This window comes from Chroicocephalus ridibundus, chromosome 4 (assembly GCF_963924245.1).
Source record: "Chroicocephalus ridibundus chromosome 4, bChrRid1.1, whole genome shotgun sequence".
Lineage (NCBI taxonomy): Eukaryota > Metazoa > Chordata > Aves > Charadriiformes > Laridae > Chroicocephalus > Chroicocephalus ridibundus.
In genome coordinates, this window is record NC_086287.1 from 39,424,559 (window position 1) to 39,451,099 (window position 26,541).

General features: G+C 35.9%; 1 protein-coding gene across 1 annotated transcript in view; it reads right to left on the reverse strand.

The window, feature by feature from the left end:
* Positions 1–26,541, reverse strand: part of FSIP1 (fibrous sheath interacting protein 1) — a 79,352-nt gene that overhangs the window by 41,897 nt on the left and 10,914 nt on the right. The window contains exons 8-11 of the mRNA XM_063332512.1: positions 25,195–25,295; positions 24,365–24,472; positions 19,483–19,647; positions 12,795–12,932 (exon numbers count right to left, since the gene is read on the reverse strand). Coding sequence (XP_063188582.1) covers positions 12,795–12,932; positions 19,483–19,647; positions 24,365–24,472; positions 25,195–25,295 — 512 coding nt within the window. The remainder of the gene's footprint in view (positions 1–12,794; positions 12,933–19,482; positions 19,648–24,364; positions 24,473–25,194; positions 25,296–26,541) is intronic.

Here is a 26,541-nt window from a genome sequence, read left to right on the forward strand (position 1 = left end):
GTTTTTATTTTCCAACACAATTTTTCTGATTTTAAAAAGCATCATCTTTATTTTCTTCGCCCACTCTTGACACATGCAGTTAGTTGTCACGTGGAGGAAAATATCTGGTTTATCACTATCATCTCAGGAATCTGCATTTGGACTTTTGATTTAAAAATTTCCAAGGCTTCCCAAATGAGCAGAATTAACTGAATTAGGAAAAAAACACAAAGCAAAAGAAAACAAATCCACTCATTTCAGATCACTTTCCTAGACTTTCCATAGCAGTTTAATCCCATAAAATCCAAAGTAAAGCCTGTTAGATATAAAAGAAAAGTGCAAAGCTCCCAATTTAAGGACTAGTTACAACTCATTAAAGTAAGGACACATATAATTTGAAGCATTAGAATGTATGCTGAAATATAATTAGTGGCTATGAATCAAACCTGGATGGATTAAACTAATTCCTGGAATGCTATTATGGAGAGTACCTTGTGGAGAAAGAATGATCCTTCTGTTTGCACAGCAACTAAACAGCTTCAATTTACTTTTAAAATTGACGTGAATAGAGATAAAGGCCCAGCATTTCAAAATGTGGCCTTCTAAATATAATCAGCCTGAATTATGCCTGTTTCACACTGCGGTACTTGCAACCTGGTTACAGGCAGCAGGGATAAGGCTGCACTCAGCTTATTTCACTGCTTAATTTATATGGTAATTACCACACCACAGCCAGAATGGAGAGCATCTGCCAAAACTGAAGGCCTCAGAATAATAAAACTGACATGTGCTGTGATATTGTTGAAGTGCTGACTAAGAAACTTCTTTTATCTCCTCTTGAAGCTATAAAATGGTATTCGTGTTATTACTAGCAGGGAATTTTAACAGCCTTGCATTGACAGCAATTATGTAACACATGCACAAAACAATAGAGTTTCACATCACTTAATAAATCCTTGAGCTCTCTTAGCTCCACATCTCTCGCTGGCTGGATTTTATGGTCTGGTAGTTCTATCTGACCTTCAGAACACTGAAGTATACAAACCACTAAAGCACTAGAAAATTATTAGAAACAACTGGCTTTTCTCCCTGTTAGATCTATTTCATGAAGAGGGCATGATGCATAATCATGGCGGTTAATTAAAATATTTGCTCACTCACTTTTCTCCGTAGCTAAACGCTGTTGTGAAACCCTGGTATTAAAACAAGCAAGAGAGAGGTATTACTTTTCCTACCAAGAACATCCTCTTATTAGCAACACTTGCATTATAAAAAGCAGCAATTCCTATAGTATGTAACAATAGAACAAAGCCCATCTGATTCATCTTCTGTTAATTTTTATGAGAATAAAAACATGTCATTAATGTAAGGAATCTAAATTCGCAGCTGATTTTCCTGCTGATATTATCAATTCAGTTTTCAATACTATGCGTTATTTTTTTAGGTTTAATATATTGCACCTGAATATATATATTAGGTTTAATATATTGCACTTCATAAACAAACTAGAAGCATTCTATTACAGAGGTTTAAAAAACAAATTGCCAGATAAGGAAGTATGGGTAATTGAAAAATAAAGAATACAAAGCAAAGTTAAAAGGCCATTTCTGTATCAGAACTTCTACTAAAATATTAATTCACATGGAACAAATCCTCCCCTCCTCCTGCAATCAAAAATTATCTGATGGGGTAGCCATTCAAAACCAAGCAACACTGTTTCACCTTCAGAAACCTAAGAGTCACTGAGAGTCACCTGGTAACGAGACAGGGAATAAACCAACTATCAAAGCTATTCATACCACAATTTCAAACACTGAGAATTCTGTCTTCTTACTATTTACAACTGGAAAGACATTTGCTTGCATAATGATTGTTTGCATGAATTCATTACGCACCACCTATTTCTCTCCATGCTTCATATGTATACTCCTGATCTATTGACAGGTTAGAGCCTATGTGTATCATTCATAAAGAGTTTGATTAATATATGCATAATTATTATTTCTAATCTGTCTCCACAAATCAGTCCATACATTCTATACAAAACTTAATTTTGCCATTTCTTGAATTCACATAATTCAAGTTTATTATTATATAAACTCAAGTTAAAGACATGCCTTTCTGAAAAAATACCCTGAATCTATTATTGCACTGTATTTGAACTTACTCTTACAAGTATCAGCCACAATGACTTCCTTTGTATACAATACCAAAAAGGTCACTGTTCTTTTGCTGCTTTATTACAGTAAAAATTCCTAGCTGCTTGTTGCTATCACTTTGAAGTCACTTTCCTCATTACTGCTTTCTAGCTTTGTCCCTAAAAATACTAGTAATAAAAACACTTGTCAGTATTTTCATTGGATTTTATGTCCCCAGTCAATTATCTTAAATGAAAAATTAGTCCAAGATATCGCATATGCATGACAATTCTAGCAATAAACTATTCTAATTACTTTTCCATTTACACAGGTATACCTATTAAATATATGGTAAATCCAAAAACTTTTAAAATGGGCTATATTTATATGCAAAACTTCTTATCCTAACATATGAATCTTTGGATTTTTTTAATAGAAAGACCACTAACTGCAAAAGTCAACATCAACAAAAACTTCTTCAATAGGAAGATTCTATGAAATTAAGAAAATACTACACGTGGCTTCAACAAAAAGGGCAAAGTCCTGTAGACTGCTCCTCACAACCAGCAGCTTCCAGCACTCTCTTAATAAGCTTCTATTACACTTAAGCCAATAGCAGAGGACAAGCACAAAATGTTTGTTTCCTGTAGAATGAAGACTCCCTGCTGAGAGACAGCACTTTTCCTTGAGATTTCTTTGAAGGAAAGCTTTGATTTACAAAAAGAAAAGCAGCTAGGAAGAAAAAAGGTCTGCTGCAACCACATGATCATGTTTGTATAAGCAGTTACCCGGTTTTAATCTTTTTTTCCATGAACATCACAGAAAGTGAAACCATTCAGAGCATTTAGAGTTAAATACTCTTCCTAGCAACAAATATTATTTAGTGTTCAATATATCCATATATATATACACACACACCGCAGTATAATTACACTACTTTGCAATAAGGCATTAGAGAAGATAAATTCACTCAGAAGAAAAATATATACCCTCTAACGAAAGACTATCAATAGTCCAGGCAGAAAAAGCTATATGATCAAGAGATGAACTACTAGATCCCACCAGAAAGGGATGGGGAGCCCCCTACATGTCAGAAAATTAAGACAACCGCATGAAGAATGTGGAGGTGCTCTAGGAAAGGGCATTCACAGAAAGCATACAAAGGGAGATTCTTAGTGTGGAGGTGTGTTTAATTTTGACTGCTTTTTGCATTTAGGAAAAAGAAAAAAAACCTTGGTTTAATCTTTATTAAAAGAAAAAAAAAGAAAAGAAAAAAGAGCCTGTGAAGATACACTGCAAGTAGCCTTGAAGGAATAACTTAAAAGTGTGGGACTTCTATGGAAGTAATTCAAATAAACCTCTTCTCTCCTAAATATAATTAGCAAAGTAGAAAAATAAAAATGGGACATATTAAGAAGTTGAGGAAACATTTCTTACAAAGTCCAGTCTGTATCTTCAGTTGTCCAATGTCAACTTATTATAATGGGCTTCTTTTTCAGGTACTACCCAAATAAGTGAAACTAAAAGAAACACACCATTTAGTAAGCATATCTTCACATTTAGTAAGCATATCTTCACAACTAAGTACTCTGGAAGCGAAAACTTATAAAGAATGATCACTATCATGCAGTATTATGTACCAATGTGCATTTCTCAATATTTGTAAGCAGAACAGTGCCAAAATTAAGAGATAATGGGAGCAAGAGGAAATTAAAATCAAAACTAAATCAGACAACAGGAAAGAGGCAAATAGAAGAACCTACAACCCTGTTTCTTTCAGAATCAGTGTACTGCGTTAAAGACTAGAATTTATCACAAAGTATGTGGCCAAGCCTCTTAGGTACACGCACTCAGGTGGTGTGATGGCAATTACACTTGCCCTTCATAGTTACAAAAGCACATGCCCAGAAAGTGATTTCTAAGTCTCAATCTACTTCCCCCTTTTATGAGGGGAGACCTCGACAACAAGGATACAGGCAAAAATTATCTTCACCACAGACCTGAAACAAAGCACTAGGAAAAACAAAATGAATTAATCCAGATCAATGATGAGACTGTCATCTGCAAAAAGGAAGTCCCTAGTACCCACACAATAATTTGTTTGTGCGTTTTGCATGAGAGAATCAAAGCCCGTACAAGCAGTGCTCAGAATGTTACCTTCTTTTCTTCCAGAGGAGCATCCCACCTATCACTGGGCTAGAGGAACATTGTCATTCTAATTTATGCTGGCTTGGCCGTGAATTATGTGTTCCTGGATGAATATCTTAATTTCACCACTGGAGAGATGATGTCCTTCCTCCTCTCAAACTTACAAAAAAATGATGTAGAGGTTGGGTCACTCTCTTGTGTGAAGGAAAATGGAGACAAAGCTACTAAGATGAAATTGTTGAGGTTGAAGAAAGTGGAGGAGTGCTCTAAGAGAGATGCTAACTTCCTACGTTGTGTTTCTGAAAGAAAATGGGCATAATCTTGATCGTGACTGGTAACACGCTTTGTACTTCAGGCTGCTTGGGTGCACTGGCATGCTCTGAGCACGTCTAGCAAACAGAGCCCATAGACAAAGGAATGCTCAGTCTGGGAATTAAAAAACAGACTTAGGCATGAGATAGGCCATGAGATGCCCAACTCTGCCAAACTGGCAACCAGTATTAATACTCAGCAGCAGAATGTTAGGTATCTACATAATTTTTCCATCAAAAGTTTATATGCCCTTAGCTCTTCAGATTCTAATGAGGAGGAATATTTTAAGTAAAGATTTTCTGGAAAAGGGACATCCCAACTCCCTAAATATTTTCTGATACTGGCCTGCACTGTGCACCATAACTAAAAATATGCTGTGTAATTAGACTATTTAGATCAATGAGACAAAACTTCCAAAGCTTTTCTCAAACCAACTTTGTTTGACTCTGTAAACAGGATTACAGTGTTTCTGAAAAGAAAATGATTGCATTCATGCTAGAAATACCGCTCTTGTCACCTCAGGAAACTGCTTCTAGAAGCCAAAAATCCATCAGAAATACTTCTCACTTTCAACTAAGCTTTGTTGTAAACCTCTGATTATCAGATTTATCACAGTATGCCATCAGTTTGTGTTAACATATTAATAAATCTATAGTTGTATTTAAATCTACAGATTTAATGGAATTTGTATACTTCCAGGAATCATACAAAAATAACGTTTTTGTTTAATACTATTGCCTTTTATAGGTGAAAATACATAAACTATTACATAGCTTAAAGTGAAATACATGAAATGCCAACACCGATATTACAAATATTTATAATAAAAGTCACATTCTGCTAGGACATTTAAGATGTTTTTGGCTTCGAAGCCCCATGTGGCTGTCAAATAGTTTGATGTAGTTTAGTAGATTGTCAGCACCCTGTGCATCTGCTACGTGCTTTACATCCTCCACTTTTAGAGATGCTGTTTGATTACATGTCCATCCTGGCCCCACAAGTTAAAACATCTCAAGAAAAGGTTAAAGCTCTACTACACATTTTGTACACGCAGACATACATGTATAAGATAAATTTACAGCCAAAAAATTTATATGTTGACATTTATCACAGACTCTAAATTACATAGTCGTCAACCTTATGATGGAAAGATGCACTTATATGCTACTTACCAAAAGATCAAGAAGTTAATACTCAACCATTAAGGATAAACTACACCTAAGGACATATTGCAGAAGGTTTTCTTCACAGCAGCCCGGTTGTTTCTCATCTCTTATTTTGAATGTGACATCTTACATGGGGCAAAGCAGAAACACGGCCTTCTCCTACAACACTTGCAGAGAAACAGAGACTTTTCCCTGACTATTTCTCTTTATCAGACAGGGTGCAGGCAGGCCAACAAAAACAAGGTTTCTTTCCTACAGAGATTAAAGAACAGTGCTAACTGGCAGCAAAGAATGAGGAACTCCTAAGTTTGCCTGTAGAAATGTGTAACAACAAGTAAACACCTTCTCCTTGCCTCAAAAGGACACACACACTTAAATGCTGTGGACACCTGTACTAAATAGAGCAGTTGTCCTTTTTCCCCTTATTTGGTGCAATTAAGTATATGTTCTGAAATTGTTTTATTAAACAAATTCTACTTTTATGAACAAATATATGCTTATTCAGAAACCAACAACTACATGACATAACATTAATTGAAATAAAGATGTTTTCTATTTATATGTTACTGCACAGCATATCGGAAGAACCTAGAAGAACTACCAATGCACAAAGTAGTCAAAAAATATGGCTATGTTCTTGTCAAAAGCATTAGCAATTAATTTCTGCAGACACTGTGACTGAAAACCATATTACAGGATTGTCTAGTTGACAAATTGCTCTCTAAATATATGGTAAGGCTTTATCTTGCCCTCTTCTTTTCATTAAAGGGGAAGAAAGGAACTATGGTAGAAGTCAGGAACAAATTATTCTCCTTTTCTGGAAGGTGCCTAAGACAAACTCAGGATCAGGTGCATTGAATTCAATCAGTTTCAGGGAAAAAGCTGTAATAAAATTATGTAATGCAACAAATGCCCTCATTGTCCTGATACAGGGTAAACCCTGAAATGGTTTGAGAGACCTCCTCCAACCCTAAACAGTAATTAATTTTATCCTGAGGTTTACTTCCCCACAGATATATGTTATTCTGCATCAAGAAGATAAGAATCATGCCACTCGGAGTAAGCTCCTGTAGGTAATCAAAGTTATTGGCAGCACCGACATATTTACTATTTTTGTTCTGCATCATCCACACCAATTGCTCACCTTCCTGCAAAGTTCAGCTATTCAGATAACAGAATAGGTGTGTTTTCATATTATTTGATATAAAAAAAGACCTCAATAATTAACAATCACACATTGTGTTTGGCCACTAAATTGCATAAACTTGTGCAATTTAGAGATGTATGGACATCTGATGATAAATTTAAATTTAAGACTAGGCGAACTAGATTTAGCCTGTGTTTTAAAAGTACTTACTGCAAGTGAGCAGACATTTTTTTTAAGTAGGTATCAGTATTTCAGTCATGCTAAGAGATGACACTATACATATGTGTGTATATACACACACACAATTAGATGGATATATATTCTATATGCATTTGAAATGTTTTTGAATTTATATATATTTAAACAAAACCCAAAACAGGCAACTGTGGCTGGATTTTGTCAGGAAAGAATCAGCTTCCAGTGTAAGACATTTGAAATAAACACACATATAGCCAGCAAAGGTGAAACTATCTTATTTAACAGTTTGCTTGGTTGTGCATTTAAACCTACTATCTGCCATGAAGAAATTCAACACATCATCAAACACGCTCCTGGATTATCACAAATGGCCAACTAGTAGAAGCCACAATTGAAAAATAACTACATTTATTATTCTTTCTATATAAAATTCCTTTCATTAATGCTCAGCAACACGCATTTGGCAGCTGAACATTTTTTTTGAAGCGGCAGTTAACAATGCAATTCACAAAACAAAGATAAGCTCAATGGTTTCCAGGAAACTGAAAGATGAAAGAATGTGGAGAGAGTCAGCCATGGTTTCAAATGAAGAACAAGTGAACTAAGGTCAAACTAAAACCTAAAAGAAATTCAGCAAGGGCCCAGAAACCATGGTACAGATACATTTCAGTTGGATTGAAATTTCACAATGCATTTCAACAATGCTTACAATACATTCTTTGGTATATTAATTCACTGGGGACAATTTTTTTCAAAACAAAGGAGGAACTCGGATTCCAAAGCCCTTAGTTTCATTACTTCAAGCATAATACTTAGCAGATTTTCTGGTTTTTTCTATCAAGTGTAAAGTACGTTAAAGTCTTATCTTCCAGCCTTGTTTAGTGTGCTCAGTTCTAAACTTAGCTGAAGTCTCACAGCACACGTGAGGTACGGTGTAGTGGAGGAATCCATAAATGTTAAAATTTCAGATGCCAGCACCTACTAAATAGCCTGCTCCAGAAATATGGTTAATGTATTCCTCTTCCTTGAAGAGAAGGTCAGAGTAAAGCTACCATTACAGAAATCCATTTGAATAATTCATTTTGCAGGAGTAGAAGAAACACAGCATTCTACCATACACACACAGAAAAAAAAAAAATTAGTAAAGTTACCTTTACACCTACTGTAAGTTACTCCCTAACACTCAGAGCTACATTCTGCTTAGTTAAACTATCCATAATTTACACCTAGGAAACAAAAACAAAAAAACCACAAACAACAACAAGAAAATATTTTATCTGAGGGATCTTTTAAAATATATTTTTAAAAAGTCATCTCTCAGACATTAAATTTGTTAAATACTATATTTTAAAATTATAAAGCCCAGTATAATCATGCATTCAGAAATAATGTTCCTAACTGCTGATAAATCACCTCTCTACTCAGAGCAGAGAATTTATTTCCAATTTTATGCAACAAATTACAGTGGTGTAGGAAAGAGTGAAGGACAAATTTAAATGCAATGTGGATTTTAAATAGACAATTTAATTAGCTAAGCGGGAAAAATAACTGAACATTAAAAGCTGCACACCTGGAATCTTGCCAATAGCGAAAGGCAATCTCTCACAACCTGTATTTTATACCACAGAAATTACAACGTTTTCACCAGTAATAATATCCTCGAGAACCATGCCTAAGCATTCTTCCTCTGACACACAGTGAAGAGTGCCACCTATTGAATAACAAACAGTATTTTCAGAAATAATTAAATTATTCTGGAAACGTGCCATCTACATACTGCCCCCCCTCCTCAAGCATTCAGTTTAGCTTTTCATCACGCAGTTTCCTGGCAAACAGCAGTTTTGCTGCTAATGTTACAGAATCAATGGCCAAAACATTGCTTTGGTATAGAAACAAGGTGCCCAATCCACATTGCGTGAGTTACCTGATTTTTAGACATTCCCACACCAAATAAGAAAAAATTTATTCAGTTATGTATGTTGCATCAGAAGGAGATACCATGTTGTTTTGTCCAATCTTCTCTAGTAATAATTGTATTTTCCAGAAATAAGATTAGATGGTATCAAGGACATGAAACTAAAAAAAGCAGTATTTTCTGACGGCTGTTCATTGTTCACACAAAAAAGTGTACATTTTATATATAATTTACGTTACTGTTAGAAGGAAAAACCTACTTTTCATTCAGAGATGAATACTTTACTTACACTGGCAACCAAAGTATCTTTCAGAGGACTTAATGCACAAATATTTCATATACATATGCTATGATCTCAGAGTCATGCTACAGAGCAGCAACTGATAATAAGACACAGTATGTCCCCCTGAAGAAGCTTTACCAGGTGCTGTATAGCATGCAGCAATGCTAGTCTGGACAGGAGTTACACATTGGTACAGAGGACACATTCTATGTTTATAAACACCGTAAATTAACATTACGATCTATTGATTTAGACTTCTAAACACAGACAATCTAGCCAAGAAAAAATGTGTGGTATGTTGCAAGAGTCTGCGTGTAATGTGATACCAAACAATACTGCTATAACCCAACCTAGACTTGAGACCTGGAACTGACCCATCTATATACAAAATATTTGAATGAGTCAGCAGTCCACTGCGTTTCCCAGGCCTGCTGCAGACTATCATACAGTTCCCAGACGCACTTCCTCAGATTGTGTTTGTCTCATGAACAAGGTCAGGAGTGACAAAAAGTGATATAAAGGTCAATGACTTGGAAAAGATGACAATACGCAGACTTTATTTTAGCTGTTTACCCATTAATCTATTCAATATACTGAAGTCCCACAGAATTCCTCCAGTTATTTGCCTCCCGTCTTTTGACTATCTAACATAATAGAGCAGTGTATTAAAATGAAGTTCTATATTGTTTTGGTCCTCTGAACAGGTAAGAGCTAAATATGCTGCCTTACTGTAGTGACACACACATACAAGTGAACAGCCTCTAAAGCAATCACTGTCTCCCTGTCTGAAGACTTTGTTCCCATACTCCATAAGTACGTAATAATAATAGGTCTTTATATACGTAATAATACGTATACATAATACGTAAAATAATAAGTAAAAGTAACTGACATCAGGAAGAACGTGTCTATTACTCCTTTCCCCGCCCCCCCCCACCACCACCAAAGACTGGATGTATGTAGTTGTATCCAAATTAGCTTTAAACCTGATAGAAGTCTAATCATATTGGCTGTGCAGTTAAAGCACCGCCAGCATAAACCCTGCATATGTAGACAGTAGCTGAAGCCTTTCCAACTGTAGTGATAGTGCTATCAGTAATTGAGATTATACCACTGTGGTTATGCTGCTATCTGAATCACAAAGCTTTTGATCCGCACTGGAGATCCGTTTTCCAGGGCAATTAAAGGTAACTGGAACAGTATTGTTCCTGACTCTGGTTACTGCAGAAGGTAAGCCTACTGCTGAATAAAGGCCTTCACAAGCCAAAGGATGGATTTTTGGCCTGACAAAACAAACACTTATTAATCTTTTTATGACTACATGAAAAACACTAAAATCACCTACACACAAGAAACAAATTTCTACAACGCACAGCTATGAAAAATTACTGTTTTTCCTTCAATTTAGTGATAATAAAGAAAGATTACCACCTGAGAAATGCATAAAAATTCTTGATCCTTTTCCTTGTAGAATCAAATAATCATCAGACTGGGGGGGGTGGTTATCAGGAGGTCTCTACTCCAATCTATTGCTCAAAGCAGGGTCAGCTATGAAATCAGATCAAATGCGTTATGGCTTTGTCCAGACACGTCTGCAAAATTTTCAAGAATAGAGATTTTCAGTCTCTCCATGCAACCTCCTTCCCATTCTTGATTACCCTCAAAGGTTGGGTTTTTTTTCTTTAAATCCAGCTGGAACCTCTCAGTTTCAGTTGATGAATATTGTCTCTTGTTCTCCCACCATGTAACAGTTGATGAATATTGTCTCTTCTTCTCCCACCATGTAACTCAGTAAAGACACCACAGCTCTGTCTTCTCTGTAACATCCTCTTTGCTATTGGAAAGCTACTGTTAGGTCCGCCTGAGCCATCTCTTCTCCAAGTTAAACAAAGCTACTGTTAGGTCCGCCTGAGCCATCTCTTCTCCAAGTTAAACAAACCAAGTCTCCTCAGCCTCGCAGGTCAAGTGCTTTAGCCCCAGACCATCTCAGTAGCCCTCTACTGAACTTGTTCAGGTGTGTCAACACCTGTCTTTACTCGGTGCAGTACTCTAGACACAGTCTAATGAGCACCAGGTAAAAGGGAGTAATTACTTCCCTTAATCTATTGGCCATGCTCATGTTGATACAGCCAAATATGCTGTTAACCTTCATCACTGCAGGACACACTGTAGTGTATTGTCCACAAGGACGACAGGTCCTTTTCATCAGGGCTGCTCCCTGCCCAGCCAGGCTCCTCCTTGCACTGTTAGAGGGAGTTATTCCTCTTTAATGCAGAACTCTGCATTAGTCCTTGATGAATTTCATATGGTTCCTGTCACCCCGTTCCTACCGGTACCCCCGTTACCCTACAGTAATTTCATCAAAGGCAGCAATCAGGTTGGTCAAGCATGGCTTACCCTTGGTAAGTCCACCCTCACTATTCCCAGTCGCCACTTCTTCATTTGCACACCTCTTTTACGTCAATTACCTATACTGATGCCTCTTGCTAATGTACCAAAATATTTGGGGTTTCCTAGTAAAAATCCAGCTTCATGAGGTTACCCATGCCAGCTGTCATCTCACCTCAGTCTCTCCAACACTACTGTACGAGTTTGTCTTCTCCACATAGCACGTTCTATGGAGAAACAAAAGCTTTCTCATCTCAAAGCAGAAAAAGAACACTAAACAAAGTTGTTAAAACCTGGATACATATGCATATTTTGAAGATTTTAACAGCTACTGCCACCTCAGTAAGGCAGTAATGTTCTTTTGAGTCTTCAGCAGTTTCATCCCCGACTACACCTGAGCAAGGCGTAGTAAAAAGAATAGTAATATATTACTTGAGAGAGGCACATAAGTTTTGGTTTGTCAGTCCTGACTCTATGACTTAGAAATAAACATAATTTCTGCCTACTAGGTTAACAATAGGATCCTCTTGGATTTTAAATTGCCTTTTCTCTACCCGCTTTCACTCAAAGAAGTAATAAGGATGAGACATGATGTACTTATTCTAAAACAGTAATGATGTTTATTACCATTTTACTTACATGCTCCTATTTTAAAGGCCCTTGCACCTATGAAATTCATGTATTAAATGAAAATTAAGTTACAGAAATACAGTAAATGAATTCAGCAAAACTAAATCACACAATAACTTAGTGTATACAACATTCACACCAGACCTGGTCCTTCAGAGAGCACTGGATTATATGAGACATTAAAAAATCCTTTTAGGATATATTTATATATGATTGTTTATGCTATCCCCCTCTGGGGAGGAAGAGAGGGGAATAATTTCTTTCATTTTGAAATACACTATGTTAATGGGAAACATGCATTACAACTGAAAAATATGTTTCCCAGACTAAGGAAAATTATTTGAGACTTTTGCTTGTATGTTTTGTTGGGGATCCCTTCAGGGATTTACACAAGGATACAGAATTTGATTTTATTTTAAGACACATGGAATGATAAACTCCAAAGTTTTCAAACTGAGGGTAAAAAAAATGACAAAAATAGGAGACTTACAAGATTTCTCTCTAAGGTTTTCAGCTGATGATCTATTTCTTTCAGACGATTTTGTTGATCACGTTGTTCCTTATTGTCTCGCAGAACCTTTTCACCTGGAACTGCTTCTAGACTTCTGTTTGCATAAACCAGAGACTCCTGACAAAAGGAAGAACAGGCAGAAATTAAACATATGACTTTATATTGCTTCAAAGCCAGATGAGTGTTCCTTTGATTTCTATCAGGAAAACATTGAAATGTTTAGCTTAATGTGTCAATTTCAAATTTGGCAAATGCGTAGTTTTCATTATGCACATTTTCAAATACAATAGCTAAACATCAGGCTAGACATACTTCAATAAAAGAATTCTTCGTCTTTGCATTTTAAGAGGAATTTCTTAGTCTTCAGAGCTAACACTTCAATGCTTAAATACTACTACAACAATAAAAATGCACTGAGACTCAATGAGGCATTCAGAGCTTGCTCCTGGGATCAGAATTAGGCCAAAAGGGAAAAAGAACTGAACCGAAATCACGGTAGGTTTTATTTACTAGATATCATGGTAAATGAGAAATAACCCTCTCTTGTAAGTTGAAGTTAGATGCAGAACCATTATTAAAGATTCGGGTTACACATTCCCAAATCCTTCAATAGCTTTGGATCAGATTCTCAAGTTTGTATCAGTCCTGAATACATTCAAGGTTCAATATTACATGTAACCTAGATCATTAAGAATTATAAGTATTGGCAAAACAACAAAGCTATATTGTAATTGGAAAAAAACAGGGCTTTCTCTTGCAAGCCGAAGATCCTATAGAGCAACCCAAGGAATCTAAATAAAGGTAGAGGGTAAAAAAACAACCAAAACCATACAGCCCTGTTAGTCAATTCAATGCAAAGGAACATGGGCAACTATTTAATAAAAGCACACTGTATTCATTCTTATTTTCAGAAGCAGATCAAGGTATCTTAATAAACACGCACAAGGAAAAGAATTTCAAATAGTGCGTATAACCGGAAAGAAAAACAACCTTTGCAATTCAACATTCAATGAAAAAATTCTCAATTACAATGTATAAAAAACTGCGAGCATCTGTAAACAACTTTTTCTAAACATCAACCAAATCTATGAGTTATGACATTTAAGCCATACTATTGGTTGCCTGAAAATAAACTTATTTTAACACAGTACAAATCTTTGAATATGTATTTACAATCAGAAATAGCTGTCAGTACTACAATGCCAGTAAATTTTCCTGTAACAGAAAGAGATATAAACAGCACCACCTATTAATGATTAGAATATCTCCAAACTGGACTGAAGTTTAATGTGGGCCACCTAAGGCCAAATTCTCAATACAGAGTGTCTAAAGCTAGGCTTCTAAATGCAGAGAGAGGTTTTTTTAATTAAATATGATGCCCAATGGCAAGAAATCTGCATGACTGACATCTATACAGAACATAAAAACCCAGAGGACTTATTTAAACTTGTATTTATTAATACATTAAACATAAATATAAATGCAATATAAATATAGAGTTGGCAAAGCAGCTCAAAATATAACAACTGAAGCTCCTTCTAATAAGAGGAGTTGCTTTTACATGGCTTTGTTCTTCCAGTGATTTTAATACAAGTGAAATTGTTCATGGAAGGGTGGTGAGGAAGATGATGGCATCATATTTCTTTAAAAAAAACCCAATTATAGCTATTTCTGCAATTACATTTCTAAATGCAATATTTTCTGTGCATATACAGAGACATTCCCATGTGAGCAGTTAGTGCTCAGCATGCATCAGAGCTGCAGTTATGATTTGTTTTAAAAAGCAATGTTATGGACACACCTATAAGAATATGCAACTAGTGGTACTGAGAAGTCACTAAATACTATATTAAACTTCCTAGTATTTTATTGTGGGGTTTGTATGCATGGACTACTGGTTCACATTTTTATATGAACTCAGCCTTCAATGAAGAACAGAGCTCAAACTGCAAACAGCATCTCTGAAATTATTATTGCTGCAATACCAGCTAGATTTAAAAAGGTGACAGAGAGAGGAGTCATAAAATCAAAAAAGTTACTATCTTCAAATTTTTGCTTTCTTTTCCACACACATTTCTGATGCAAAAGCTTTATGCAGACCTCTGTCCTAGTCATTCAAATAGTTTCAGGCATACATATTTCATTTTACAGACAGTTCAACTGCTGCAAGCACTTACAAGCAACCTCTTCAAACATTAGGAAAACTATGTATTATAAGTTATTTTTCCTTTTATCACACTCAATACGATTTTAAGCTTGGTTGCTCCTCTAGTAAGACGATATTGTTCTATCAAAAGAAATTCTTAACTAGGATAAACACGACAACTTTCTTCTCCATAAACTTTTCTTGAATATTGGTCTCTGCCATGACACCTAACCAGTTCTTATTGGAGAGTGCTGGATAAAACTTGAACTATGAACATTTGCTAAAAAACAGAAGTAAAAAGTACTTGTTTCGACATTTCTCCAACATCCACACCCACAACTGATACAATTCTATTTAGACAAGATGGTAAAAAAATTTGTTACTATTTACTCTCTCTCTGATCAGCATGGCTTTACACACTTCAGTCACATTCCCTCTTACTTAGTTTTAAACTGTTAACTATATTCTACTGCTATAATTGAAAAATGGAATATTTTTCTGATAAAAGAAACCCAATCAGGTATGAAAGAACTCATCACGGTAATAGACAACACTAAAGTAATTATCTTCATAAGACAATCAAGCAGACGGATATTATTGCTTCTTTAAACACCACCTCCATTTCCTTTTATTTTCAGGTAGATTTCCAGTTTTCAAGCTGCTAACTGTACTCATCCCACTCAGTCTTACACTTCATATTCTTCATCCTACCATTTTCCTGTCTTTTCCAGGATTACACTCAACTTAATTTGTTCTTCCTCGAAAATATTAAGTAAGACAGAAGCATTTTTAAATATTTAATTAAGTTGGCACCAGAACAAAGAAATGTTTCAGAGAGAAATACAGTTCTGATGAGAAACACTTCCATGTAAAAGAGAACATTAGTCACAGAAAAGCATTCTGAATCCATCTGGACTCATTGCACAAAAAGATGAATCTGTATGCTTCTCTGTAACAGCTCAGCTATGGTACTGTAGGATAATTAAAGCCAGTTGTTAAAGATTTCAGAGTCAGAGCATCATTCCTATATCCTGACAAAGTATCTACCAATGGCAGAAAGCAGCTCTCCCATTGAGCCAGTGGTGGTTACGTGTTTGCATTTTGAAAGTTATATCTACTGCAATTCTTGAAAGAAAAGAAGCAGCTAATTTTGTTTTAATTACTTCTAAAATTCTAAATGAAAATCCAAGCAGATAATTTACACGCTAACAATTTTTCCCAACATTCCCTATCACTAATGCATTATACCCTACTCAACCACAACAGACAAAATCCACATCTCATGGAAATGAGAAAGAATTTAACCACTGATTTTTAGAAGAAAGATTAATGCCACTGAAATCAGCCTTTTCTCCAAATGAAAGGACATGCACATTCCAAATTAGACTTGTGTCCCATAACAACTAGAATCGTTCAAATTAAATTCTATACTTTCAAGACTTTTTTAGCCCTCTCCTGGCACCTTCATTTAAAAAATTGAACTCCTAAGAAACAAATATTGCATTGCATTCAAATTTGTATTCCGTGGTATCTGTGCCAACATCTTTATCTAGCAATTAAGTTTATGGAATTTACCTCAGTTATGGGAGAAGTAGTGATGCAATCTAAGCTAAAGCTCTGAATAAAAGAAAGCACTGGCAATTTATTCAACAATACCAGAATATCATTGTTGGTTTTGAATGCTACGTATCCCCAGTCTCACCAACAAATATTTTATCTCTCACAATATTTAGAGACTACCTGTGAAGGTTAATAAATAAGGTAATTCCTGCATTCCTGGTTTTACAGAGGATAACAGCCTGATAGCTAGTTTACTTGCTCATTTAGTTGCTGTGGTCAACTGAGGAAACAATTGAAAATCTTGTAATTGTAACACTTGAAATTAAACCCAACAAGGGGCAGAACTCTTATTGCCTTGCCTTGCGTGTGGCATCCATGCTAACATATCACAAAACACAATCTTCTTTTAGCAAAAGCATCATTCAATTAATTTCCTCAGACCCTTTCTGGCTAAGTATCAGTTGCCTTTGATCAGGTTCCAAAAGATATTCACTACAAAGAATTCTGATATTGCTCTGCGATCCACCTATTTTGTGATACAAACAGTATCAACAAGTTTTTTAAAAAGCAAATTCATTAAAACTTCCAGTTTATAACAATATTAGGGGATATTGATCGTGATAACCACAGCTGTTTTAAAAAGACCATGAGCAACAATGAACTTAGAACAAGTACTTGTAAAAAAAAAAAGTCATTTTTCATGCCTTTTGACAGGAAGGTCTCTAAATTCAAAATAGTCACTAATTTCTCAGCTACTGCCACATCTTACTTCCTGATTTTTTTGAAAAAGCAACTGTCAAAGGAATTGGAAAACAAAAGGTGTTGAGAATGAACTCGCATAACCAAATTCAGAACTTGGCCTGTTGTTATTGCTATGTATGAATTGAAGAGTGATTTTTTTACCTACGAAAACAACAATAACCAAGAATATAGGACTAAGGGCTAGACTGGTATGAATCTTCTACAGTAAGCAGTGAAGTTCCTGAAAGTTGAGACTACTATTTTCTCCTCCAGTTACCATTAACAAAAAAAATTAGCAGCTGAAATTCTATGTAAATATAAACAGCCCAGTTATGCCACAGTGCCAGATGCAATCAGATTGCACCTACCAAATCAGGCTTCATGAAGAACTTAACATTGACTTGCCTAGAGTCAGGATCAAAATGAAAATAAGGCAACCACTAACCACCCTGTCCTCTGCTGAGATAAACAGCTCTGGGCAAGCAGAGAAGCAGGAATGAAGGAACCTACGGGATTTTGGAGTCAATTGGGAAGGCACCTGGAAATCAAGACACTTCTGGAATTAGATAGATGCAGAGCGGGAGGGCTTGCTTTTTTGTTTGTTCTGCTGTTTGTTTTTAAATTAGTTTTGCATTTATGCAATTAGTGTCCTTATAAATCCAGTTTAAAATAACTAAAGCCTCCTACTCACTTTAACTTATTTATTCTCTTTAGCTCTTTCTTTAGATTTATCAAACGACCTTTAAATAGTCCTGTTCTTTGGTAGCTTTCATTAAAATGACTCACATGTTTATCTGAACAAACCAAAAAATGATAAATGGAATCCTCTACGTGTTTCCTGGAACTACAATGTCTGAAAGCCTTTTACACACTGGAAAACAAACTTGAAGGGCAACTGCTTTTCACTAATGAAGGGTAATTTATAGAAACTATCTCGTTTTGTGTTTTAAGCTTAATATTATTCAAAAAGATAATGCATTACTCTTCGATAAACATAGACAGAAATGCCAGTTTCTATTCAAATACTTCCAAGATTTTACCTGAAAAGGAAGCAACTGCTTGGACAAACGTTCCCAAACAGTGTTCGGTATCATAGGCAGTCGCACTAACTTCAAGCTGATGTCTCATAACAGTGAACACAAGATCCAGCAATCATTGGCAAGCTCAGGTCCATGAACCTGAAGTTACTGGGTAATAACTGCATTTCCCTAAGTGATTACCCACTAGAGGGAGTCGCTGTTTCACACATTAAATCCCAGTTGGTAAATGATCAACACCAAAATGTGACTCCTCTGGAACTGTCAGATCAACAGAAAATACTACTATAAGCAGAACAACACCTGAAGTTCAGAAAGAATTCGATACAAAAAATGACATTAACGTGCTCTTTAGAAAAAGAAAAAAAATCCTAGTTACTTTAGCCATTCAAAGACATGCTTCTCATAAACTGTTAACTGAAAACATGGTTTTGCCAACATACACTCTTACAGAGTCTCTGGCTATAAACTGTAAATTTTACAGAACTAAGCAACTTTTGTGCAAATTAGTGCAAAATAGGAATTATGGTATTTTATGTTGTATTTCCCCCATTATATGAGGGGCAACATTACTGGGACATGGGATAAATTGAAGTCTTCTATGCACAAAATTCAAACAATCATTTCTCGAGGCTCTGAGATCACAAAGGTTCTTAATAGCACTGGCAAGGAAAAAAGACAAAGGCCATTAAAAACAAGGGACATAAAATTTCAATTTATTTTCTACAGTCCTTAACATTGCTTATCGGTAACTGCTTTATCTTTCAGCCCATAAATGAAGAAGCCCTTTTGGAATCCTGAGGTAAGAAGAAACCTAATTGTAATTCCCAAAGATGAATAATCATGGGCAATATGTCACTATACTGACAACACCACTGCAGTCCTCATGCAGTTAAAAACACTTGAGTTACCAATTCCTGCATATAAAATTCCTTGCTGAAAGTGTGGTATCAACAAATGTTAAAAACAAGACAGTCTTTGAACTATATACCACTCAAAATAGCAACATACTATTTTTCAGTACGATTTCTCTAGCCAAAGATTTCACTTCACTCTTTAACACATATATTTTGAGAACAAATAGAAGGTAACTGAAGAGAAATGCAAAAAATACAAATACATCAGATCTCAATACACACTTCAAACAAGAAATCTGCAACATAAGTTCTCTTCTGTAATATACCTGATAAATCTGGCTTGGAGATTTTGAGCAAGAGCTAGAAATCGCAGAAAAATCCCCATCAGACAGAAGTACTTGAAGCTTAATGTCTATCTCATTGAGGTGATGAAATTCCATCGGTTCAGGTGTGTACCCTTCTCCTGGTGCTAGCCAGCCAGATACATCCTCCTATTGAAAGATACAGAAAATATTTAATCCTCATTCCCAAAGGAAACAGACTATAAAGGCAGTTACACATCAAGTGTATTTATTTTTCAAATAAACTGTACTTAAGAATAAAATGTAAGTTTTCATCCATCTCAATATATAGCTGAAATCTGACAATATTCATGTACCATGCACACTCAAAAGCAGATACGGACAGAACAATTAGAGGCATGCCTTTTTCATTTTTAAATATAACCAAGTAGGAACTTAAATGGACTTAAAAATATAACAGTCCCAGCTCACTTTTGAAGACATCATAGCTTTTCACGGTCTAACTTGCATATCGATCTTGCTGTCCAGTGCTGCACAGTAAGCATCACTTTCTGATGCCCCTGACATGAAAAATCAATTTTAGGGGTGCTGTGCTACTTTGCAAAACAGTGTAGAGGATAGAGATGAAGAGGAAAGCGTCTGGCAGACGTAGAACCACCAGTTCTAAGACAGAAAACAGAAAGAACATGCTATAAGGTCACATTTACAATTCTAATATCGAAGTGGAAAAGCACAGCCCTCAGAAACTGCACTAGAACTGTCTGTCCTCAACATCATCCTAAATCACTTCTGTTATGCCTTGTATCTCAGCATTCCTTGTTTGCACATTTACTCTGGACACACCATATTACAGCTTAAGTCCAAGGAACTGTACAGAGAATTGACCACACAGCAAATTTGAGACAGTAAGATATTTTTTGCATTTAAAAAAAGACAAATGCAAGTCAACAGGCATAAAAATGAGATGTTCTCAACTACACTGAACACATCTTGTCAAACTCCTCCAATGAATTTGTATCTCAAAGTCTGGCGGTAAATGCAGAGACATCTATTCTGGTACACGCCCAATCACACCTGCACAGCAGCACATTAGAAGTCCAAATAAAGTGGAACACAATACATTACTCTGTTGTCCTCTGAAGGAAGTGGAAGCAACAGACTCCTGTGCAAGTCAAAGAAGGAAATACAACCAGCAGCTATGTCTAAAAGGACAACCACTTTCCATCCAATAAGGAGTCAAAAAGAGGGAAATCCTGACCAAAACCAGACTTAGAATGAAACTGCAGAGGTTGATGCCATGTCAGAAACCATCTGGAGCCAAATCTCTAAATGAGGGTATGAGGTGTAATGTGACACATTCAACGTATCACCAAAGAAGAAGAAAAGGCAAAGGAACTGCACTGAAGTGAGTAGCTGCTGCCCTTCTAGCGGCCCAGTGTGTTATCACAGAAACACTGGGAGGGACAGAAAGCATAGGGTTCTTTTCCTGATCGTGATCTGCACGACTTTTTCCTCTTGAGAGCAATAATACCTGACTAACCAATATGAATATGTGCTCCTAGTACAGACAGTTGCGTATTATGAGTGAGCTTGGCCCACTTAACCCAAACAAATGAGCTCATATTCACAAACAGATGCAGGTTCTCCACAGCAACCTGTCACTCCTGTCTCACACTCAGGGAAGCAGGTCTGCGCAGCCACCACTCTGTGAGAATGACACTAGTAGATTACATCTCTGCCCTGACTGCAAAGAACAGCCAGCAGGACCTCAGAAAGGCAGGGCAGGGATGTGGGGGAGGACACGAGTGCATTGCTGGTTTCCTTTCTTTTTCCTAACAGAAGAGGGCCAGCACCTTGCCCTAAGACTTCATAATCTGTCTTTGCAAGGGATTCATGTCCACCACTCCTTTACAGCTTCCAGATTAGTCCTCTGGCTACTCAAACAGACGCATCCACAAAAGAGGAGGAAATATCAGCTTCCAATTACAATACCAGTGCTATGAGGTCATCCCTGGTTCATCCCCATTATCCTAAAGCACATCAGTTGCAAAAAGAAAAAAAACATACCCCAAACACCCATCATAAATTACCTCCATACTAAAATAAAAAATAACTAAATTAAAAAGAGTCATCTCTTCTGTGAAACAAAATCAGTTCTTCTAATGCTTTCTCATACAAATATGATGACATAACTAGTAAGCCTCACTGGACATGACCTGATGCCAGAAGCGCCACTCAGAATTGTCTCCAGAAGCTTGCCAGCTTTGTGGAAGCATCTGTTCAGGTGATACGGTGACCATCATAACATAAGTATCCAATGTGGTAATACGCTTGTGCCATGTTAACCACCCCCTAACCAGACACTGAAGAGCACAGTGCAAACACACTGAAATGGCTCTACAGGAGTCAGTTAAGCTGCAACTGGGCTCATTAGCTGCAGCTCAGTGTCTATATATCCCATGCTCCCAGTACCCAAAGTACTCCAGCAGTCGCTTTACTCCAGGGTTAAATAGACTCACACATTCTCTTTTGTATTTTCAAGATTACTTTACTTGGAAAATAAGCTTCTATCCTGTCAAAGCTTCCTGTGTGTTAACTCAGAACAATACTTTTATAACAGCACAGTCAGTGCTTATTACTGTGGGACATCTGAACCAATTATACTCCTGCAGCTTTGACAATTCGATTAGCATGACTACGTACTTCTAAAATTTTTTAAATACTCATAAAACGCTTTTTTTAAAAAGTGAGAAGTGCTGTTTGGACATTTGACGTACTTAGTAGCACAAGTCAAATGAAGTTATCTAATCCACATTACATTATACAGAGGAATTCACATAGCGTAGCCAGCTCTGCCTTGATTGAAAACCTCCGGAACATTATTTTAGCCAATATGATTGCACCAGCTTTTTAAAAGTCAGAATGAAGTACGATGAAAGTGGCCATCAGCTGGACTGTTACCTGAGCCAGCTTGAAGCAGTCTAGATTACTCATTAGCTGTTAATTTCCTCATGATCTTTGTTATAAAGCAGCCACAGGAAATGTCTCACCCATAATATAATTCAAATGTGGGAGAGGAAGACAGACTTAATGCTTTGCCCCACAAAGCTCTGAAAATGCAAAAACATAGCGTATATTTATTAGTTTCCCTAGAGTAAAGGCAAAAGTTTTGGACCACAGATTGAATGAGTTTCAACCTAGAAATCATACTGAAGGTGTGTGGATTACAGATTTGTTTAATGTCACAGACCATGGGCAGGTTAGTTCTCTGTTTCCTTAACCATTTTGGATTCAGTTGAAGAAAATCCTGAGCTCACCTCCTTATCCCACATCCTGAAACAGTAATCTTTACATTTGTAAAGATGGATTTTTAGACACATTTTAGAAAAGATGTCTTCACCAACTTACTAAAAAATAATTCAAAGTAAAAAATGGGAAGAGAGAATTAAAAAAAAATACATTGCATTTACTTTTGTTTCTTTCTCTCACACCTAAGTTGTTATTTAACCTACTGAAACATAATTTATGCCAAAACACTTTAGCTGTATGAATTGAACAGAAACTGGACCTTGGATATCTTTTGTTCATTCTACACAAAGTTCACATCTTTCTTCTATAAGTACTGTGATTCAGTATATACTTAGAAATGTTGTGAAAGAATTCGTAATGTTACTGTAGGCTTAACATAATGTATATTTTAATGTATAACAAATTAGAAAGGTCAGCAAGCATTTTCCCAATATTTCTTCTCATTTATTAAAATACAGGTTTCTTGAAGCATTATATCAAGTTTAAATAGTTTGAGGATGTTCATTCTGTAAAAACACACAACTTTAGCATGTTTAATAACATATATAGTTGAAAACTACTGTAAGATTCTAGTATGATTCATTTTTTAAACTAAAGTTTATCTTCCCATCCTAGCAGCCTGATGATGACTTCTGTAAAACAACAGAGACCCCAAGAACTCCTTCAGTGTGACATTCCCCTCTCCTAGTAACTGGGAGGTCAAAACACTATTTGATGTCTTTTGTTACTGGGAATCATTTTGTGTCACAGACTCTCCTAGAAGCGGTGGCTGGTGAGACAAACACTCTTTTTTACTCTCCAGGAGGAAAGGTATTTCTATCTACTTCATCTCTTGCTATCTACTGCAGTATGCAGAATGCATGCTCTTTAGCAACATTATGTTAAAGCATAAATGCCTAATACTTAATCAGACTCTGGCTCCTCTGTATAGTTTTAAGACAGAGTGAGTTGGAAGCACACAAATGTGTCATGTTGTCTTTCTAAATGGACACATAAGTTTCATCGTTGTATATTGATGAATGGAGAATACGAATGCCCCAGCCCTGGAAGTGTTCAAGGCCAGGTTGGATGGAGCTTTGAGTAACATGATCTAGTGGAAGGTGTCCCTGTCCATGGCAGGGGGATTGGAACTAGCTGATCTTTAAGGTCCCTTCCAACTCAAATCATTCTATGATTCTTTGATTCCATATGTCCCCAATTGCTGCATTCTGAAGTTCATTTTCTCAAAGAAGTCTTGGAGTTGTTTTGAAGTACCTGCTGGCCCTTCTACCAGAGACTACAGCACTAACCACTCAGATTGATAGGCTGCAACTTCACATTTCATGCAGAGAAAATAGGTCATCTTCTTCTCTGAATGTGCTTCTAAGGCTCCTTCCACCCATGCTTTTAAGTTCTGCTGTTCTTCTGATGCCAGGCATGTGCAAGTGTGAGCAAAATCAACAAAGAAGCCAATGCAAATTCATTCTTGGAGACAAAGCCAGTTGGATTTGTCCAGCTTTTCTCTCCTATCTCCTACTGACTAAAACCAAATCAAATTTAGATTTACTGTAAAAATAAGCCAAATACAACAGGACAGTACAAATTAAAGTTGACATACCTTAATACCTTGTAATTCAATTCCATCTTCTGTATCTTTCAATAGTTCGATTAGCCTTTTCTTTTCTCCCTCAAGCATAACAATCTGGTTTCCTGAATCCTTTGCTAGCTGAAATATTTACAAAAAGAAAAAAAAAAAAACTTTAGAACTCCATTAGCTCAAACAGCGCAAAGTTTTTAAAACCTGTGAAATTAGCATCTAAATCTTGCTTATTGCCATAATGCAAATTATCACTCTGAGAGAAAAACCTAGCAGCCTACATATAATAAATTGATTATCTTGTAACAGCCTTTGACATAGTGGGGAGGCAGATATTTTTCATTGGATGAAAAATCATTATAGCTACTAGATCTTCACAGAAAAAACCCACATGAAAATCAAGGCATCTATTTGCTGAAAGAAAGAAGTCATCTGTAAATAAGGGTCCCATGCAGGCTACACATGAACAACCTGCATACCTATTCTTTATCGATGCATAAGAACATCTTCCTTTAACTTAACAGTAAATACATCTAAAGAAAGTGTTGAGAAATATTTGGCCCCAAAACAAGCTATGTCCAGGCACAAACAGAATGATTAATTTTCCAGTACTCTTTAGCAAATACACAGAAGCAGTATTATCCCCACCAATATGAGCATCCAAAATGAGAACTATCTTATACAGTACTCTGCCATAAATGATACTTCTCAACAGCAACATTGTTTTCATGTATGCCTAATTAGCTTTTAATGTTCCTGATAAAAAACCCAACTGTCTTCAGAAGTACTTACATACTATATTTTAGTTAATGTTTAACAAAATGTTAATGATTTTATGCTTTAATGCTTACCTCAATGTTCTTTTTAATGAAATCCTGATTGTTTTTACTTTTGCTCTGCGTTTTTCCTGCTTGATTAAGAAGTTCATTTTTTTCTAATTCACTTGAATGATCTGAAATTTGAGGAAGAACAGTTGGTAAGTTACGATGATACCTTTTCAGACTCAATGAGAACTGTAATAACAGCAATCTCGTTTAAATCTTTAACAAACATATAAAACGGATAGACAAACTTTTTATATGCTGTTTTCATTATTTAAATAAACTATATTGCTACATTTAAAACATAACTATGTCAAAATATAATCTTACTTTTAAGCATTTATTATATGAGATCATTCAATGTGGCAAAGGCTAAAATACTTCTGGATTTCTGACCTCAAAAATGTTAAACATGGTGGCTTTAAAAGCCACGGCATTCCTTCGAACTCTATCATTGTTTCAGTTTTATCATCAGTACAAAACCAGACAATAATTTTTTTGAAAACCACAGAACTATTTGGAGACATATCAAGTACATTTTTTAAAATAAACAGCTGAAGAACAGATGATATAGTTGACATTATTATAACACAGCTCATAAAACAAATGTTGTTTAAAAATAAAGCTCATAGAGCTGTAAAGCTATTAAACAGCCACATGATATTCTGACAACATCAAACGTATGTTTTTTTCAACACTGAGTTTCTATTTATCACAGAAAAATGGGCACATATTCTGTTTTTCAGAGACTTTTACTAGTTTTAAAACAGCAATTCCTGTATGAACAGACAATATTTATCACATTAAATAACACATCTAAGCAAATACAACCAACTTTTAAGTCTCAAAACCTACTTCAAAAGTAGGCATGGTACTTTTTGCTTTTCTGGACAGTAGAGATTTGAAAAAGGGTGGGCTATTTGCCTACAAATAACACCCAATTTAATATGTTAGATAATAGAAGAGAGGCTATGGAAGTTTACATGGAAGTAATTCTTTTTCAGAGTCAGTACATTGAAAGCAAATTTCCAAAGATATGATATAAATTCCATGCATCCTTTTACACACTATGGACAAAAAACTGTGGAACATTCTCACCAATCAGACTTAACTCTCAAACGACAAGTAAATCTTAAAGGACTGAGGTGTTGGTTCTGACCAAGAAAACCCTGTCAGAGTTCAAATGCACAACTGTTTACTGAAAGCATCCCAAACTATCTTTAACGTTACCAGGTAACATCTTGAATTTATCAAAGGACTGGATCATATAAGAATTTACCAATCAATATAAACATCAAAAGTTGTATCCTGAAATGAGCAAAACACACCAAACACCAACATAACATGCAACATACATGAAACTTTACTTTTAAGCAA